General features: G+C 38.8%; 1 protein-coding gene across 1 annotated transcript in view; it reads right to left on the bottom strand.

The window, feature by feature from the left end:
* Positions 1-8,356: 8,356 nt before the first annotated feature.
* Positions 8,357-19,210, bottom strand: part of LOC309591782 (von Willebrand factor D and EGF domain-containing protein-like) — a gene marked incomplete at its 5' end in the record, with an annotated part of 180,394 nt that continues 169,540 nt past the window's right edge. Inside the window, 4 exons of the mRNA XM_082314548.1 lie at positions 8,357-8,384; positions 10,009-10,106; positions 17,027-17,122; positions 18,390-18,485. Of these exons, the coding sequence (XP_082170674.1) occupies positions 8,367-8,384; positions 10,009-10,106; positions 17,027-17,122; positions 18,390-18,485 (308 nt within the window). The 3' untranslated portion in view covers positions 8,357-8,366. The remainder of the gene's footprint in view (positions 8,385-10,008; positions 10,107-17,026; positions 17,123-18,389; positions 18,486-19,210) is intronic.

The following is a 19,210-nucleotide window of genomic DNA, read 5'->3' on the forward strand; positions in this document are numbered from 1 at the left end:
AGGAGTGGCAAGTGTAATTTGCTTTTATAATCTTTTGCATTTGGGATACTATTTACGTTGGAGCAGTTCATAACATAAAATGAAAGGCGAAACTTCAGAAATAAAGACTAGAGAATCCTTTATTGGAAAACAGAATGGATACATTTAAAAGAATTTTGCTATATTAGTTAGATGTGGGGAAAAAATGCTACTATTGGGAACCGGGCAAAAAGGAGGAGGAATGTTTCTGTGAGTTGTAGTACCGCCAGTTTTTCCAAGCTTTTTTAAACACTTAATTTGCAGTATTCAAAGGTCTCCCAGTCAGTATTTTTTATTCTTATACATTGACAGTAAGGGTCAGATCAAATCTTACATCTAGTTACTGTTGCAGCCCTGAAGGTTCAATCAAAAAATCCTTACTAGTGTCATTGTTCCCCTAAGTTGCTTCTGGACGAGTGAGGGAATGTCAAAACTTCTGTCTTCCTTCCCCAGGGCACCTAGATTTTGATCTATAGTTGCTCTGAATCTTCCAATGAGACAAACGAAAGGAGAGCATGAGTGCCCAGAGCGTGGTTTGGGATTTACGTTACTGAACCCGAGCCGTCTGAGGTGACAGTTTAAAACTCTCTTTTTTCCAAGTGAACTTATAATTGGTTTCCTTCTTCCCTTCCTCGCACTCCTTCCTTCTCCCCCAGGTTTCCCGCCACTGCTCCATCCCACCCCATGTCCATACCGCTGCCTGTGATGAAACACGCGGCTCGTCTTTTGGCCACTGGTAGGTGAGGCAACGGCAGATTGCTGTAAATCTGAATTTTCAGATTAAGATGCAAATTTCTGAGAGCACCTAGATTTTCCAGTATTTCACTAAGCCCCTATTGTATGATTAGAAAGCTGGTTTTTCAAAATGCTTCCAGGGATTAAGGCTGTATGGCTACATGGGGTCTTGTGTGTCCTTAGCGTGTCAACCGTTGACTCGCCAGGGAGCAATGTATAGCCATTACGGAGGGCAAAGGAGAACTCAGGTGTAGAGGCAACTAAAAGCCAGCATTTCACCAGGTACTGCATTGATACCTCCACAAATAAATGCTGACACATTAGCAACTTAGAAAACTAAAGCATTTGGCTTTAGCAGTTACTCAGTGGAAAGACACTACGTGCTGGAGCTAGCGTTAGTTAAACATTACTGAGGTCTTTCCCTTGGTAGTCACTGAAATTTCTCAGTAGAAGCAGGATCTTATTTATTCACTTTTCTCTAGACTGTGGGCAAAGATACCTGTTAAAAAAATGGGAAGAAATGAGGAAATTTATCTGTGCCTTCAAATTTTAATGGCACTAAAAATCTTTATGAAATGATCTGTACCATTTTAAAATCTTGTTGTTGTCAGGAGCAGTTGTTGTGATGGTGTCACTACAGCCACGGATCGTGAATTTGAGCCTTGCCATAGACAGGTTTGAAAGTAAATGTAGGTTTATTGATGTATGAGAAGGTTTGGGTTTTTTTTTATTCTTCTGTGTGATTATATGACGGTAAAAGGGACAGAACTAGCAATTTCTTCACACTATATCTTCCCAAATGAAAAACGTGCTCAGTGCCAGATTATCAATACCCAAATGATTGTCTTCATTGTCCTGCTGTTATCTTCATCCTATTGGGAGCTGCAAAAAAGAAATGAGGATTCAGCTGCTTAAGGGACTATAGGAGAAACAGCGTCATGCATGTGGTGTCATGTAAGAAATATTATGTGCAAGTGTTCAAATGATTTATTGTAGTTACTGTATTTTCTTTGGAACTTTTATGTAATTACGGCAAAATCACAATCCACTTTTGTTTTTTTTTCCACAATTTTGACTTAGGTAACCAAAGTTTTTATTAACCAGGGAATGAAGAACATGTTTTTGAAAGGGATTAAGCAGTGAAATGATGAATGGAACTGTTTCCAAAGCATGCACATAAAGTGATATCATCTAGCTATGGCTGATTTCTGCTCCATCGCTTCAACAGGAAAATAGCTATATTGCTGAAATGATTCGGCTTAGGCTCTATTATTTGCGGTGGCGCTTGACAGTTATGGAGTTGGAATTCAATTTCTTTCATCTAAAGCAGGTGTGCCTTAAAAATATCACTCTGCCACTTATGTATAACGCATGGAGATTGTTGGCTTCTTGCCTGAGAGCGTTTCAGTGCACTTATCCCATTTTCATACAGCAGAAGTTGTCCATGAATATCATCTTGGTTTAAATACATGAGTGAATTTTCTTTATCCCAAAACAAGATAATAGATGATATGAAAAGCTTTATTTTATGCTAGCACATAGATTTAAGAACCCGTTTTGAAGGGCAGTTTTATAGAAATCTATATTACAAAGCACATAAAGATGTTGATATTAATTTATTATTCAGGACAAGAAGAAAGGTGCTCCTTAATCTTGATGTATCTGTATTTGATATGACAGGTTAACCTTGATATTAGCATCATGTATCCAAATTGTACTTCCCTGTTTGACTCTAAAATACCTTACCTTAGTTTCTGATAGTGATGTATCCAGGTAGCAGTTGTTTATTTGTGAATAGTACATGGCACATTTATTTTATACAAAAAGAGAGCATACTTCTACAATTGCCTGCTGGGATTTAGACACGTTTAGTTAGAGTAAGGATTTGATTTCACATGGAAAAAATGTGTGTCATATCTGGAAGAGTGCTATATATTTACTGAGGTCAAATAAAAATGTATGTGTGTGTCTGTGTCATATTACATATTTCCATATATCTATATACACATTTATACTAAAATATATATATGGATTTTAGATGCGTATATATCTATATGTGTAAATATGTATATATAAAACCATAGAATCGTTTAGGTTGGAAAAGACCCTTAAGATCATCGAGTCCAACCGTTAACCCAGCACTGCCAAGGCCACCACTAAACCATGTCCCTAAGCACCACATCTACCCTTCTTTTAAATACCTCCAGTGATGGGGACTCAACCACTGCCCTGGGCAGCCTGTGCCAGTGCCTCACTGCCCTTTTGGTGAAGAAGTTTTTCCTAATATCCAACCTAAACCTCCCCTGGCGCAGCTTGAGGCCGTTTCCTCTCATCCTATCCCTTGTTACTAGGGAGAAGAGACCGACCCCCACCTCGCTACAGCCTCCTTTCAGGCAGTTGTGGAGAGCGATAAGGTCTCCCCTCAGCCTCCTCTTCTCCAGGCTAAACAACCCCAGCTCCCTCAGCCGCTCCTCATAAGACTTGTGCTCCAGACCCTTCACCAGCCTCGTTGCTCTTCTTTGGATGCAGATGTATATATGTACATTTATATATAAAATAGGACATATTATGAAACTTAAAATGCTACAAAGGCCCTGTCCTGCTTTCTTTTGGTAGAAACGTGTGAAGGGAGTTGGAGCATATATTTAGGACCAAAGAGGGCAGAAACTTCCAAGTATTCACGTTACAGAAACCTGTCTGCAGTCACCCCAAAACCCCATTCTGAAGGATTGTGTCAGTTGAAGTCAAAACATATCAGGGAGGACTTTCAGTAGACTGGTTTCTCGTATGTTCATGAAACTTTAATGAGAGCTAAAGAAAAACACTGTAATTTCCAAATCAGCAATGCTCTTCTGTCCCATTTAGACTTAAAGAGAAGATACATTTTTATTGCAGGGAAGTCAACAGCAGAAGTCCAGAATGAACACTTTTGTAAGTTTTCTTTCTTCATAAGCTTCTCTGAGATTAAAAGCGTGTTCAAGTATTCATACACACTACAGATTTTCATGTTACTGTGCACTACCATAGTTCTTTAAATCCTTTAAGGACCAGGTGCAGGCTTTTGTCATCAATAGGATGGAGCATACGTTGAGACCTGCAGGCTAGCAGGGACCCAAGCTGGTGAGTTCACCTGGTAGGGCACATCTCTGCCTGGGTTTATCTATCTGGGCACGCCTGGAAGCCCAAGTTCTTGGGTGCTTCCAGATCTAAACTAACTACAATGTATCAGGAAGCCTCTGAAGACAATCTGAATACATGAACAAATATACATGTTGAAGGTATTCAGTGATATGATGAGGAAGTCACAGTCATTTTTCTTGCTTAAATAGCATTTACTACTCTTACATTCCTTTGTAATAAGCAAGCAAATAGTCCGACTGACATACATGTGTAGCCCGATACTGCTTGTATTTGAGTTTCCTTTTTTTATCTCATATTACTTCCCTTTATTTGTCAAATAATTTACGAATAGGCATCCCATTTTTTCCTAAAACTCCACAGATGACTAGCTTGTGTATTCACAGATGCTGAATACAGCTTGTATAACTGGAGCACCACGATTCGTGGTTTAATGTCTCTTGATGTATAAATGAACAAAGAAATAGTGATGTTAAGGTCACTAACTGCAGCAAAGGGTTGCCTAATATGAGAAATTGTTTATTAAAAACATCTTGGATTTTCAGGCTGTACTGAAATCAATAGTATGTTTAATCTTGGGAAGGCAGTCAATGGGTTCATTCATAGGGAATGAATGGCCTGTTGCTGTTCGATTTACTGGTAAAAACCGGTGTTAAAAATATCTGCTACAAGGTTTGCCTTTTCTTAATTATTATTTTCTGTAACAGGCTACACTTCTCAGTACCTTTATGCCTTAGAATAAATATTCAACAGACAGGCAAGTTTAGCACATTAATATTTAAACTGTTATTGGGAAAATACACCATCATGATAGCTTGTAGTGTAATATTATGTACCATTTATATCTAACTAGATAACATTGTTTAGCTTAAATTAATTCTGTTGGCTTAATTAATGCTATTACTTTAATCCATTTAGAAAGAAAAAAAAACCCAAGGAAAGCATGATGGTATCAGATAGGACAACAGATTTGATATGAATTTCAACTTTCTGAAAAACTCCCTGTTGTACAAATGACGCAGTGATCGTCTGAGTCTCTTTTGGGACTCGTGCCAAAGTTTTTAACTGTGGTTCCACTGGAAAAGAGGTCTGTTTAGTCTGTTTTATTTGGGTCGCTCTTTCCAGCCCTGAACAAATGTGCTCTAATGGCTGTTTTGAATGTAAAAGTCAGCAGGAGCATTTGTCTTCGTGTCTGCCATGAAACTTGCTAAATTATCTGGATCTCTCAAAGAGTCAATACAAATTAAAAATACGCAAAAGGTTTCTAAGAGAGTGATTGCTATTCTAGCAAGTTCATTAGCCTTCTGAGGAATGCTGTTGGCAGGCTTTGTTTAGCAGAAGTCCAAAACAAAGTAAACCAAAAATGTCAGAAAATGAATTGCAAATCACTTGGTGATACAAATGTGAGAACTAGGACACTGATTATGAATAATTTGGGAAAATGTATATTGTTCCTCCAGGAATCTTAAGTGCACAAGGAGGAACTATACCAAAGATTACAGCAGAGAAAGGGGGATAACTTGATTAAGTGAATATGGGCCATCCAGCTTTTCCAAATGCACTGGCAAAACCAGACTCCAGACACTAGTTAGTCTGTGGAAAAAAAAAAGGAGTTCTGCAGTGAGGCCTTTTTTTTCCAGCTCCCTGTATCTATCTCCTTGGTGTTTTCAGTCTATGCTCTGAAAAAAAGCTGCTGAAAATGATTTTTTCACTCTAATTTTGTGAGACTAAGTTGAAGACCAGAAATGAAGTTAAAAGGAGGAAATCAGTCTCCTAACCTGGGCAAGTGGCAATTGCATCTCCTTCCCTAGGAAAGGGAGGTTGGCGAGCTTCAGTTAGCCGCAGGTGCGGTCACCTGGAGCATCCTTGTCAGCTGCTGCGGAGGGAAGGGAAGAGGCTGCTCCACTCCAATTTATTCCAGGTTTTTTGACAAATTTTACATGCTACTGCTACCGTATTGTTCACATTATTTGAAGATTCAGAACAGAAACAGAGCAAAGCATGAGTTTTAACTCCCATAGCAAAACATAGTGGTAAATCTAACTAGAAGGAGAGAAGATTGCAGATGCCACAGGCAAGGCTAACGTGCTCAGTGCCTTTTCTTCAGTCTTCACGGAAAGGTTAAACGTGACAAAAGGTTTAACATGATCAGAATTAACAAAGGAACAGAAATGCAAGGGAGAGTAGGGAAGGAACTGAGTATTTAGATTCAGAAAAATCAGATTTAAGGCCTGTTTACAAGGTTAAATGATCAGGCAATAAACTGGGATTTGAATTTATGGTATGCTATCTACTGTGCATTAACTCACCATATGGAAAATCGTAGTGCATATGAGGAGCTTTACATGAAGCAGCTTATCCAGGTCAACAGGGTCTCATAGAGTTTACCCCCGCCTATTTAAAGATGCATTTTCTAAACCAGCAGTGATTTGCTTTGAGAACTCCCAAAGGATATAAACAGTCCCAATAAACATAGTACATATCTTTAAATGAGAAAAAAAAGGAAAGGCAAGGGAATGACAGCCAAAGATTCAGACTAAGTTGGTATCTGGAAAGATACTAACACAAATTATTAAACAACCAACTTATAAGCCCCTCAAGCATAATACGGTAAGCAGCCACCAGGAGCAGATACGTTTTTCACTTTAGGGAGGCTTCTGACATGACTCAGACAGTCGTGCCTGTAGGTATGATTCAGATGAAATAAGTAAGGAGCAAGGCTTGTTTGAGAAAGTATTATCAAAGAATAATTTTATCAGTAGTCTGTTGTCAAGATGAGTACCCATAGGCCCTGATTTTTCTACTATTCACTACTTGTATTAATGTCTTGGACAATGAGATGTCACATTTTTGAACAAAGTCACAATTGGAAGCAGTGCAAGCAGGCTTAGAATTAAAAATATTTATAGTAAATGGGTGAAAGAGCTTGAAATGCGTAAGACAACATTAAGTAAAGACAATAAAGATGGCGCTTACACAGGAAAAGTCAACTGCACAAATGCCAAATGGGAAATAAGGTACCAGCACTGTGGAAAAGACCGAGCAGGTTGCAGTGCTGTCGCAGAAAAATGTGAATCTCTTGCTGTAAATGTATTAACCAGCGACTCAGGAGCCACGCGGAGAGGCAGTTGCTCGGCACTGGCTCGTGCCGGCACTCAGCTACAGCACATCAGGAAGGATATAGAGAAACTGGAGAGGGATTAGAGGAGAGCAACAGAGAACAGGGCTTGAAACTTGGTTGGTTTAGCTTAGGAAAATGGGAGAAAGTCAGGCAGGGGAGACTCCAATTGTCTTCAAACATGTAAATGTTACTAAAAGAACTGTGATAACTTTTCTCTGTGCCACCAGGGTTACCCCAAGAAGTATCACTTTTACTTGCAACAGATTGGGTTTATGTTCAGTGTTAGGGAAAACAAAACTGTGCTCTAATAATGTAGTTAAATGCTTGAATAAACGACTGACTTAGATAAATTGTGAGGTTTCCCTGACTGATGGGTTTGGAGAAGAAGTTGATAAAAGCCTGTTCAGATTATTCACTTATACCTGATCCATCCTGATAAATTAACTCTTGGAAGGCCTATCATCCCAACTTTTCTACAGTAATATAGGTATGAATTCCTATGTTTACAGTTTACTCTAACACGTGCTGGTAAATGAGCTTTGTATTTTAATCTCTCTCATAATTTTGATTTTTCGGAGGGGTAGCTCATTTACTTTCATATGATATAAGCCATGTAATTTAAACTAGACACCATTAAATCCATCATTTTTATTACTAACTTTGATTCTAGCTTTCAGCAAGGCTCCCGGATTGAAGGAAGCCGGTTAATTCTCTTTTATTCAGAACGTTTCCTTCTTCACATCAAAGCAATACACGTTCACATCAGTGCAGCCAATCAGTATTTCTGCAGAATGAGCCATGAAACTGAAGAGTGCTTCAAACAGTCTTAAAAAGTGTGAGACGAATCATTGCTAGAGAGACCCATGTGTTTACGTGTATCATTGATGGCTTGGCATTTTGGACATACCTAATACGCAAAGTCTTTTTCTACTTTCTTTTTCTTTCAGGACTGATTTACTGTGTAATAGTTTATTCATGTGAAAGAGGAAGCCTGTTTTTTTGATTTAATATTTTCTGTTAAGTGCAACAAAGTTCCACTTCATTTGTGAAATGATAAATATCATACTTCACACTTTCACAACTAGAATAATGCTCTAAAGCAATCCTGGTAATCTTTTGGACTGCTGTATCAAAAAGGGCAAATCTTGACCTACCAGAAGAAAGTCTCCTGGATACAGACACCTGCAGAAAATAACTCCAGTTTATCTTGGCATATTCCTGCTTCCATTTTGACGACTTCTGTTAATTATTTGAGAAAATGTCCACCGTATTTTCCTACGCTACAGCCAACCTGTTCAATAGATTTTTTATATATAGAAAATCACAATACTTACTCATCTACATCAGCTGCATTTCAGTATTGATGTAGGAGCTGTAATTTAGTATGAGAATGTACTTGTTAAGAAAATCCATACAGAACTGTAATTCTCGTATTAAAATCTAATTATCATTAACAGAATAAAGTGACTATCTGAATAGATTTTCATGCTTTCTCTTAATGCAATATGTAATTGAAGTGAAAATATGTTGATTTTTGCCCCTAGCCTTTCATTATAGCTAAATGACAGGGCAACCTGCCTTTCTGAAAGCTGGAGATCGGGCCGGTCAGGACATCTGAGTGTGATAGTGTTTGAGTTATGGGAAATGAGCGGGGCTTAAAAAAGTGGCCCTTAACAAACATGTAAAATGGTTTGGGTGTTTGTGGCTCTGGAAGGGAGAAGACTCTCCGAGAAACAGGGAGTGCAGGGTATGAAATAAAGCAGTTTTCAAAATAGAAGGGGAAATTCAAGTTGATATATACAGCGTTTAGGCACAGCAGGCAAGACAGAAAAAAAGGTTTTGTCTTAGTGGTGATGCGGGGGAGAAACTGGACCCACAGACAAACACCGATGTGCTGCTCAGGTCAAGCCCAGCTGTTGGATGTGCTATGGCTTTGCAAACCGTTCTAGGAGCTGGACATGGCTTATTGGTTTTTTTTTTTAGGGGGTGAGGGTAGTATTTGCCCAACTCAATGCTTCTCAAATTCATGCAAAAAAAGGTTTGCATGAACTGGACTTCAGTTTGCTTTGGTCGATGCCAGGAAGAAAGAAATCATTGTTTCTTCACAAGGCAAGAGGAACAGCTGTCACAGCATGAAGATACAGAGCAGGAAAGGGGCCACCTATTTTGGCTGTCATTCACCTTGGGAGGGCACAGAAGATTTAGTCCCATCATCTCTGTTTGAGCATAGGCAGGAACACACGTTTGGTAGCAAAGTAGCAAGTGTTAACAGGTGCTAGGAGAGTTAATCTTGGAAAAGAGCCTCTAACAAAGTTAATTGGAGGAGAGAAGTGGATCCCTCTCTGACCAGGAGAATTGTTTTGGTGTTTTGCCACTTTTTGATAGGTCTATAGTGACGTTTAATGTACAGTTTGAGGTCAGGCTCAGCCAGACGAAGTGGGCTGTCTGTGGACATCAGGAACTGGAATGGAGAAGGAATGAACTAGAGTAATTGCCGCTTGTGGACCTCCTGGGTGCAAGGCTTGCCATTTCATGTGGCGAACAAGAGGCAAAGTTAGAAAGGCAGGGGGGTGAAAAGCAAGCGGAGGGGCGGCTGGTGGGGAGGAGCAGGTTGCCTTTGCCATTCAGAAAAGCTTCCAGGCTTGGGCTGGGCTGTAACCAGGTCTTTTTCTCCAGGGTTTGCTGTGCAGATGATTAGTGGGTTTGGACCGGAGCACTGTATTAAGGATGACCCTGACTACCAGAACAGACACAGCTTTTGTGGATTTTATATTTGGAATATTAAACTGTTCCTTAAGGGAAAATGTTGTATAGAACTTGCACACAGGGTTAGTTTGGCAGCTGAGCAGTCATTAAACTTCCTTTAAAGTATTTTATAACCTTATTTACATCTTTCATAAGGTTAACAAGACTTTAATCCATTTTCCTGTAAACTATTTCCATAACATTTCACTTTTTTTGTCCTTACCATAAGAATCAGTGCTTTTGGACCTTACCTTCTTTTCACATGCTGAACCAGTATAGCCACTTCGGCAAGCACAGACATTTGGTCTTACGCATCTGCTTCCAAATAGACATTTTTGCTCACAAAGTGCTACAAATGAAAGATAAACTTGGTTAGAAATACACTTATTCTAAGTCTCATAATTAGAAAGGGAATATTTAGATGCTTTTGAAAATGTGACAAAATATATTATGATTCTGTAGTTTCATATGATGGAGGAAAGGGCAATAAACAAAAAAATATTGAGGCATTAAAGATGGTTTGCCATAGGCTTTGTCATGCCTATGTGTCTGTTATGTTTACAATTGTCTTTATTTTTTCCTTTTGTCCCTAATGATGGGGAAAGCGAAGACTGTGCCAAAGTAGTCGCCTCAGCTCAGTCAGATATTGATCAGTGCAAGGCCTCATTTTGAAAGCCAGGATACATTCTGGGCATTGATGGTTGGGTCAGATTTGTGCCAAAATTGATTTTCTTTTGTTCCAATTGAAATAAAATAACAGCCATTAAAAGATCCGTTCTTGAGATGAAAAGATATGTTAAATATGTACTCCCAAAAGTGATGCTATATAGGTGATGCTGTATAAAACTGGTGAACCGCACACTTTACACCTCTGGAAACCAAGGCATACGAACATGTAATTTCATGGTCCCACAGAATCAGTAATGAGCTACTTATTCCAAGTAAAAAGGAATCAGAAAAACTTTTTTATCATATCTAGAGTACCAGTGTACTTATAGAGGCCCATCCATCTGAAGATATTCTGTTAATAAAAGAATCAGTGTTATTGTTTTTTAAGAGAGAAAAAAGATAATCAATTGAATTAATCAAATTTCAGCCAGTTTTTCCTCCTCATTAGCAGTTTATATTGTTATGACATTGTTTTGGCACTGAGTAAAGAGAACAGCCAATTCACAGGGCCCAATTCAAGAAGAACACACATGTCACAGTATTTTAATTAGATCTCATGAGTTAAGCCTTCTATAAATATTGCCAGAATATTGTATCCTAGTTATAGGCAGTCAAACTAAATGCCTTCAAAACTGTGAATCAACAACGGGCTGCTTATATTTTCTTGTGTGGCAGAGGCATATAGGAAGCTGCGAACCGTGCACCATTAAGGCAGACCTGAAAATAAAGTAGACGCGTATCTATGATCCAATACTATCTATCTATCTCCTTCATCATGGAGCAAAGGGTTCCATCAGATTTGAAAGAGTTTAATGTACTCCTATGAGTTTTTTTTCACAGAAAATCAGCTTCAATAAATTCAGGGGCTGAAGGAACAAATTCCAGAATTTCAGTTTGTTAGACTTACTTAGGTTCTGATTTTGACACAGATTTAAGCTCACGCAAATTCTTTGTGTTACGATCTGAAGTCTCAGAGATAAACCAGGCCAAGTGAAATTTCTTTAGAAAACACATAGTGGGATTCTAAGCCGTCCAAATGTGATTCTCAGAGTTATACTAATTGTTATAGTGACCTTGGAAGGCCAGCGACAAGATGTTTAACAACATCTGGAATTTGTATTGGTTTCGTTCTATCAGGTTATCATGGCAGCTACTGCTCAGTGAGGAGGCTGAGATTTTGCTACACTAAGGAATATTAAAATCTAATTATGTATACTGAACTTCAGGCCTGACGGCTACGGGACAGAGGAGCGAAGAACCAGACTTACTGCCGCTCTACACATCTTAAAAAGGAGAGGCTGTAAATAGCTCGGCAAACTGCTACTCTTACGAGTACAGTCAGGTAGCAAGGGTTCATGCTGTGTCAAAACTACTGACCCGTACCATGTCCAGAACAAGAACACGCAGAGACCCGGACATGCTGGTGACCTTCATGTGCTCCTTTTTAAAAAGCCAGCTGTGTCAGGTGGTTATCTGCTGCAGGACTCCAGTGACCTGGAGCTAGCGGCTCGCCTTCCTAGTATATGAGCCAGTTGATGTATTTCTGCTATTTTGTAAAGGTAAAAGTGCTGTTTTGTTGAAACTAGATTTTAAGAATCAAACTTGGTTTTGTTAGGTGTCTGTTGCAAAACACTCCTAAAGACCCAGGATGGGCAGCTGCAAACTTCTGAATTTCTCCTTCTGAGAGCGGGAGGCCCCAGTTTGAATCCTGGGTGTGGATGGGGCAGAGGAGGAATCATGCCCAAGCTAGAACAGTGTGCTCATCATCTGCCGACTGCTTCTTCAGCTCCTCCATGAACTTTGAAAGAACTCAGATTTATAACTGGAAAAATCTTAGAGTTTCATTCACTGGAACAAAACCATTTCCCAGTAGGGAGTGCATTGTCAGCAGAAGGGGCTCCTTGTTGCCCACACCAGTTTTGTTCCACTGCATAGTAAGCTAGAAGAGAGAGAACTGTGTATGATACTACTATTACAGAGAACTGTGTATGACATTACTATTATTCATTTGATATGAACTTGGGCTGGGGAAAAATGGAAGTTGATTCTCCTTTCAGCTTGGTAGTGGATAAAATAAGAACAGGTAAGGCAAAGAGAGGTGGACTCTTCTGGAGACCCCTATAGCAGCTGGGGGTGTTCTGGCGTGCACGGGCAGAACAGCCATTAGGTAACGTACCAGGCTTTTTTCCGTCTGTGGTTTCTTTGAATCTCAGTTGATGCAACAAAGGAAAAAAAGGGAAAAGATTTCCTCCTTTTTTATCCTTTGCTACCTGCCTGTCTCTCCCTCTCCACCCACTGCCTCCTGCTGTAGTGCTCAGAAAAACAAGAGCTCAGTTAGGAGAAAAGTTAAAAACATTTTGGAAGAAAATTGGAACTGAAATCACAGAGGATAATAACATAGCTGAAGTTCAAATGAATATTTCATAAATGTATTTACAAGGGATGCTAAGCCACTAAACACTAAAAATGACACAGGCTATGTATGCATTATCCCGTACGGATTCAGCAAAGAAAGTCATTTAATAAGCTAAGCTTATGTTAAAATTGTAATCAATAAATGCCCATTACAGAAAGAGATTTATCCCTGGGTGTTAAAAAACAGAGCTACAATTTGCATGCGAACTACGTTCTTTTTTAGGATTTTTCTTTTTTAATGTTTGATAGGGTTACACAGGAAAGGTAGAAGAAAGCCTGTCTGAGATGTTGTTCAAGGCAGAGAGAGAGACCGAGGAAGAATGCTGAGGAAATTATAAGGCTATAAGCTTGACACTTATAACATGCAAATAAAGAGAAGACATTCTGAAGGGCAACGAGGAGCCAGTATGGGTTCAATAATATTAGAACAGAAGATAGCAGCATGAATTTTAATGATGAAGATCCTTCACAACTATAACCTTCTTATACTTGATAATTAATTATTAGAATTATACCTTGATCCTGCATTCAGAGCCTTAAACAACAGACTTATATCCCTGGCCAGAAGCCTTCTGACTTTACTGGGTTGTGTTTTGGCTATATCTGTCAGGGTAATCAGATTGCGCTGTCAGGTCTTCACTGCTTTGGTCTAACGTTTCTTTTCTAGCTCAAGAAAAAGAGACGTGAGTGAACACTGCAGGAGGCAGGGGGAAGCCACAAGCATGGAGCTTTAGACTGGCTGACTGATACGGAATGGGAAGGAAATCACTGATGAAAACATGGTGATCCTGGGATGGATACAGTTTATGTGTTTTCAGAGAGGGAATTCTTGGAATATTTGTGCTGCTCTCATGGAAGCTAAAAACAAAGTCAGACAGCAAATGTTCTAATGGAGGGAGCTTAATCTATGAAGCTGCTGGTTTCTATAGTTGAGACATGCTGAATATTTCAAATGACATTTTTTAACCTGTCCTCCCGAAAGGTAATTTCCCTGCATTTGCAATACAGTCTGAAACTTGACCATTATTCCTTAAACTATGACCATCAAAGTCATAGGTATTTGTCAAGGATAATGTGTGTATTCCACCGTACACCGTATTTGTTGGGGCAAATGACCTATTTTATTGATTCTCTTTCAGAAGCTATTCTGTTCAGTTACAGATGAGTGGGGAACAAAACCATTCTCTTGACTGACCTCTTTATTTACAGTCTGATAAGAGGACTATTGTGTTTTGTCTGTTACCAATGCCTCCTGAAAGTCTCTACTTTTACTCTTGCAAAGTTCTGCAGTGTAGTGATAGCCAGAGACTGGTCTTACTCTCTGAAGCATTTTCAAAATACTTGAGAGAGAAAATTATTCTGACTTAGACAGTGCCAATCTTCATTGCAACAGAACTGAAAATCTGCTCTAGGTTCCTGTCAATGGTGTTGTCTGCTGAAAGGTTGAAGCATTTTGGGCTATCACTTGTGATAGAGATCTATGCCCTTCTTTCCTGGTGAAAATTGGCAGGTAAATCTCAGACATCAATATTTGCACTTGTAAGTAATTAAATTATTAGGGACCTAAAAGTGGAGAATGTCATGTTTTGCTTTTTCTGGTTTTATAGAAGACTGAGAACAGGAGATTTAGAAGAGATTTTATTGCGGCAGCTATATCTACCGCTGCTTCCAAACATCATCTTGACCTGTCCATGTAGGCTTAGGCTTCTGTGAGTTAGAAACTGCACTGACGAAGGTGATATGTGACTTCTAACTAAAGATAAATCAAAAGTAGATGTCCAAGATGAATTGTCAGTATTTGTCCCTTGTCTTTTTTGTTGGCTTATTGGCTTACTCTGGCTAGCTATTGCAGTATAGAAGACTGAAACTATTTTCTTCCTTCTGAGAAATGTCCAGAAAATAGTGGAGGTCTCTGTAAATCCTTTGGTTTGGTCACCCTAGTGGATGTGCGTTAGGAAGTTAACGAGGGAAAAATGGGGTTCAGTGCGTAGATGAAACCTGTATCTCTGTTTTCATCTCTACCATCTCAATAAGGGCAGTTGCATGAATTCACAGGCTGAAAAGACTGAAGCTGGGGTTATCTAACCTCCTCCTACCCTTGAAAACGGCCCAGAGAAACTATCCAGCCCGAATTGCTTCTGGATAGTGGAGAAGGTACAGCGATTGCTGAGAAAAGTTATCGTCTGGATTGTTACTTGTAAAGTGAGATGGAATTTTTGCATTATGAAATGTAAAAAATTTAGATGAATGATATGAAAAATATATTAATTAATAGATAATATATATTAATAAATTCACATACAAGATAATAAACAATAGATAATGTATTTATATAATATATAATAAAATCAATTAGTATAGAATATGAAATAATAATTGAATATAATGAATAATATGTTGCTACTACTTTCTTATCTTATAATGTGAATGTTTTGCTCTGTTGTTAGCAGCCAAGGTCTGTAGTTAAAGTGGTGCAAATCAAGGCCGTATTCAGCCTTGTTGTTGATACTATAGTGAAGCACAGAATTTGGGCAGGAAAGGGGGTGCCGAGCACAGCGAAACCTCGGGGGCTTAAATTTGAGAAAGCAGTTTTGCCCAGGGGAGTAACGTGAAGAACCGAACGCCTCCTTGCCAATAGTGCACTGGTTCTGGCAGAGCATGTGGATGTGGCCCACTATTCGTGCGCTGCTGGGAGATGGGAAAGAGGCCAAAGTAATACAAGAGCGACAAAAAGATGTAACCAGAAGTTGGTTACAGTCCTCTCTGCTGCTGCTAGCAGCCTGCTCGTCAGTGCCAGAGCTGAGGCGAAGGTGAGCGCTTCTTTGAGCAAGGAAGGCACTCAGGCGGCTTTTTAGGTTTAGGCAGATAAATGCATTTTTTTCATTGAGTTCTGGATTTGTGCGAATCCCATTAAAACACAAAACCAGACCTGCTTTCAGGGGTTACACTTCTATGCAAAACTTTATACCTAACATCTGTGAGGATGAAGACTTTCTTGTTCCCCTGCTTCCTCCCTGCCTCGCTGTGAATACCCTGGAGCAACATTATAAGACCTCACCATCTGCTCGCTGACAATAGTCTTCTCTCTTTCTACTTAAAAAACCAGAAATTCCAACCATTTGGTGATTGTTTGAGTTTGCTGTGGGACCTAGGAGTTATAGCCAGCTCCTTTTGGACAAAAAGCTCATTTAATTCCCCACTACAGTGAAAACATGGGAAGAAATAGTAAAAACAGAGTGAGTAGCAAGTGAACAGATTTGGAGCAAAGTTTCAAAGGTTAGATAGATATATAAAAAGTTGCCTAGGCTTGTTTGCCTGCATAGAACAGCAGAAATCGTTAATGATAGTAAGCCTTACTTGTCTTTCACAGGAACAAGCATGATTTGTTTATTTATTTAATAAACTGAGTCAAGAATATGTCATCAACTAATAAATAACTTTAAACATTACGATGTTTGAACTAGAAGACAGCTGGCACAAAGAAACAAGTACACAGCCATTGGGATTTAACTGACAAAGAATTTTCATAAGTAATTACGCTCTGCGAGTGAGAGGAAAGAAAGATTGCCCTTTAAAGGGGATAATGCCTTGATATTTTCCTCATGCTCTTTTGCTGTAAAGCTAATAACATACACAAACTGAAGTGACCCTGTATGTAACAGGCAATAATGGACCTCTTCCTATTCCAGGTCTTCCAGTCCCTCCACATGCAAATACTTCCAGCTATCTCAGTGCTCAGTCTGAACACGTAGTATTTACAGGATTGGGCTCTTAGGTTAGCAGATACATAGGTTTTCTTTCTGTGCTTAATGCCATCTACGTACACAGAATGACTACTCCATTTCCTTTTGTCCCTGACCCCTCCTTTTTTTTACCTTGCATTTCAAATTGTTTAATTTAAAGACGAATACTTTTGTCTGACGGATTGAGCTCAGCATCCACATAAGCAAAAGATGAGTCAGGTCTCGTTCTCATGCTGACGTTGAGTCCAGAAATGTCTTTGAAAGTAACAGTTTTACTGGCAGCATAAGACAGTTCTGACAAATAAAAGGCAGAATTGTAGGTGCTAATCATGTCAGGGTTGACTTTTACATGCAGTATACATTTAGTAGGAAATTTAATGCGTAAAGATCTCCAGTGCAATGTGCATGGCTACAAAACTGTAGTAACTAAAGCAGCACTTACGGGTCTGGCACAGCACTCCGACCCATCCTCCAGAGCACTCGCAGATGTTTGGACCTATACATTCTCCACCGTTCAGGCATTTCTGCAGGCAAACAGCTGAACAGATTGACATGAAACAAGTGAGATGATGTACAAGATATATCTGATGTTTGAGATCTGTCTGAAAGAGTGACCTGCTCGGTTTTATTCCATATGGCTAATTTCTAAAGAAGTGAATGTGTTATATTCATCAGATAATCAGTGTTCAGGATTCTTTGATGTTTGCTTCTTAAGAAATTAATCTTTGATGACTGTTTACTGGTAGCTTCACGATTTCTAATGCTCAGCTAACTATCAGCTAAGAATATTCTTCATGTAGAAGCATAGAATCATTTAGGTTGGAAAAGACCTTTAGGATCATCGAGTCCAACCATAAACCTAGCACTGCCAAGTTCACCACTAAATATATGCTATATTCATATAATTTGATATATTCGTATGTGTTATATGCATATTATGTGTTCCATGTTATAAATAAACAGATTCTCACAGTAAAGTTTGATAAGTTTATTGCATATATTATTTCTTCAGAGATCCTGAAAGAGTGAATGCATGTTTTGGTGTATATGTGTGGGAGACACAGACTTCCTTCAGAATTTCTGAATCAATTATTAATATTATAATTTCAAAACACTAGTTCTGAAATCATATTTACTATCAGGACCAAAGGGTAAAAAGCCAGTATTTTAATATGGTTTACATGCAGTATGTCATCTTGATTATAAATTTATTCAGTTTATCTGTCAACATCATGGTAATGAATAGCCACGTAAGGAAAAATATTCCTTGAAAATATTTTAGGGTGAGAGGTTTTTTTTAATTACATTTTGATGTAACCATAGTCAGATCTGGTAGAGCTACAGAGTAAGAACTCATCATTCTCCAAATTATGCACCAAAATCTATCTGGTGACCTTGAGAGTATGTCGGCTTGGAAGGCTTTATAGCAGGCTTTAAATAGTTCTGTATTTTGAAATATGTGGCATTTCTTTGTAAAATATAGCAAAATATGTGAAGCTGTTAAAACATAAAATCAATGATTCAAGTTTAACACTACAAAAATGAATTTCCATAACAAGATGTGTAACAGACAGCTGCATGAAGCAGAACCGGGGTTGCCCCTGCACAGCTTTTTTCCTTTGCAAGCATCAAATGTTTATGGCATTTTGTTTTACCTGTACTTAAAACTGTTTTTCTTCAAACTGCTCAAGTAGCAAAACAGACTCTATTTGCTACGTTGTTTATTAATATTAAAATAAGATTACAATTGATGTTGACTGGCCTAGGTAATAATAATCTGCTCGATGGGCAGTAGAGGTGCTTACGTTTATTACAGTGCTTTCCCCTCCAGCCAGACGGGCAGTCGCAGCCATTTGGGCGTACGCATTTCCCTCCGTTCATGCACATGGGGTCACAGACACCTGCAGATACATATCAAAGGAAGAACATGGTAGCTGGGAAATGAGGGAAGACTTTACTAGAGACTTATTTGCTTCCTTTCAGAAGGTTCAATTGCTTGTAATTAAAAACCAGGAAAGTAATTTGGATTTGAGAATCTGAAACACAGAGGCTTGATAGCTCCCATAAATCCTTCTGGAAAAGGCTGTGCCTTGTGTGGAAGCTCTTTCGGGGAAGCTCCAGTAAGAGCTGCCTCACCAGAAAAACAAGAGAGGCATTAATTACAATGATTCTCAGAAAAACAAGTAAGAAATTTTCTGTGGCAGCTGTGGACAGATCCAATACTTGTTAGAGCTTTCGCTTCCTGAATTGGAAAACATGTTCTCAGATGTTCATTTGGATAAGAAAAGACTTGAAGAGGAGAGATGGGTTTGACACAATTTTGGGAATGTTTTTGCATTCAAGCAAGCTTAAAAACTAAATAGATCTATTCCTCCATCTCCTTTTTGCACCGTTATTTGTTAAAGTACTTACCTTTTTACTTTATTCTGTCATATAAATAAGATGTGAACGCTAAATTGTTCTTTTAACCACAACCACAGGAAAACAGATGATTTTTTTGTTAGATTTCGTTAGAAATCTAATTGCTAATTTTTGTGTCTCAGATTAAGCAATATTTATCAATATTGTTGTTTTACAACATCCAACAGTAAAATCTTACTGTTCTGGCAAGTCAAACATCTGCAAT

This window comes from Platalea leucorodia (genome assembly GCF_965183815.1).
Source record: "Platalea leucorodia genome assembly, chromosome: 5".
Classification (NCBI taxonomy): domain Eukaryota; kingdom Metazoa; phylum Chordata; class Aves; order Pelecaniformes; family Threskiornithidae; genus Platalea; species Platalea leucorodia.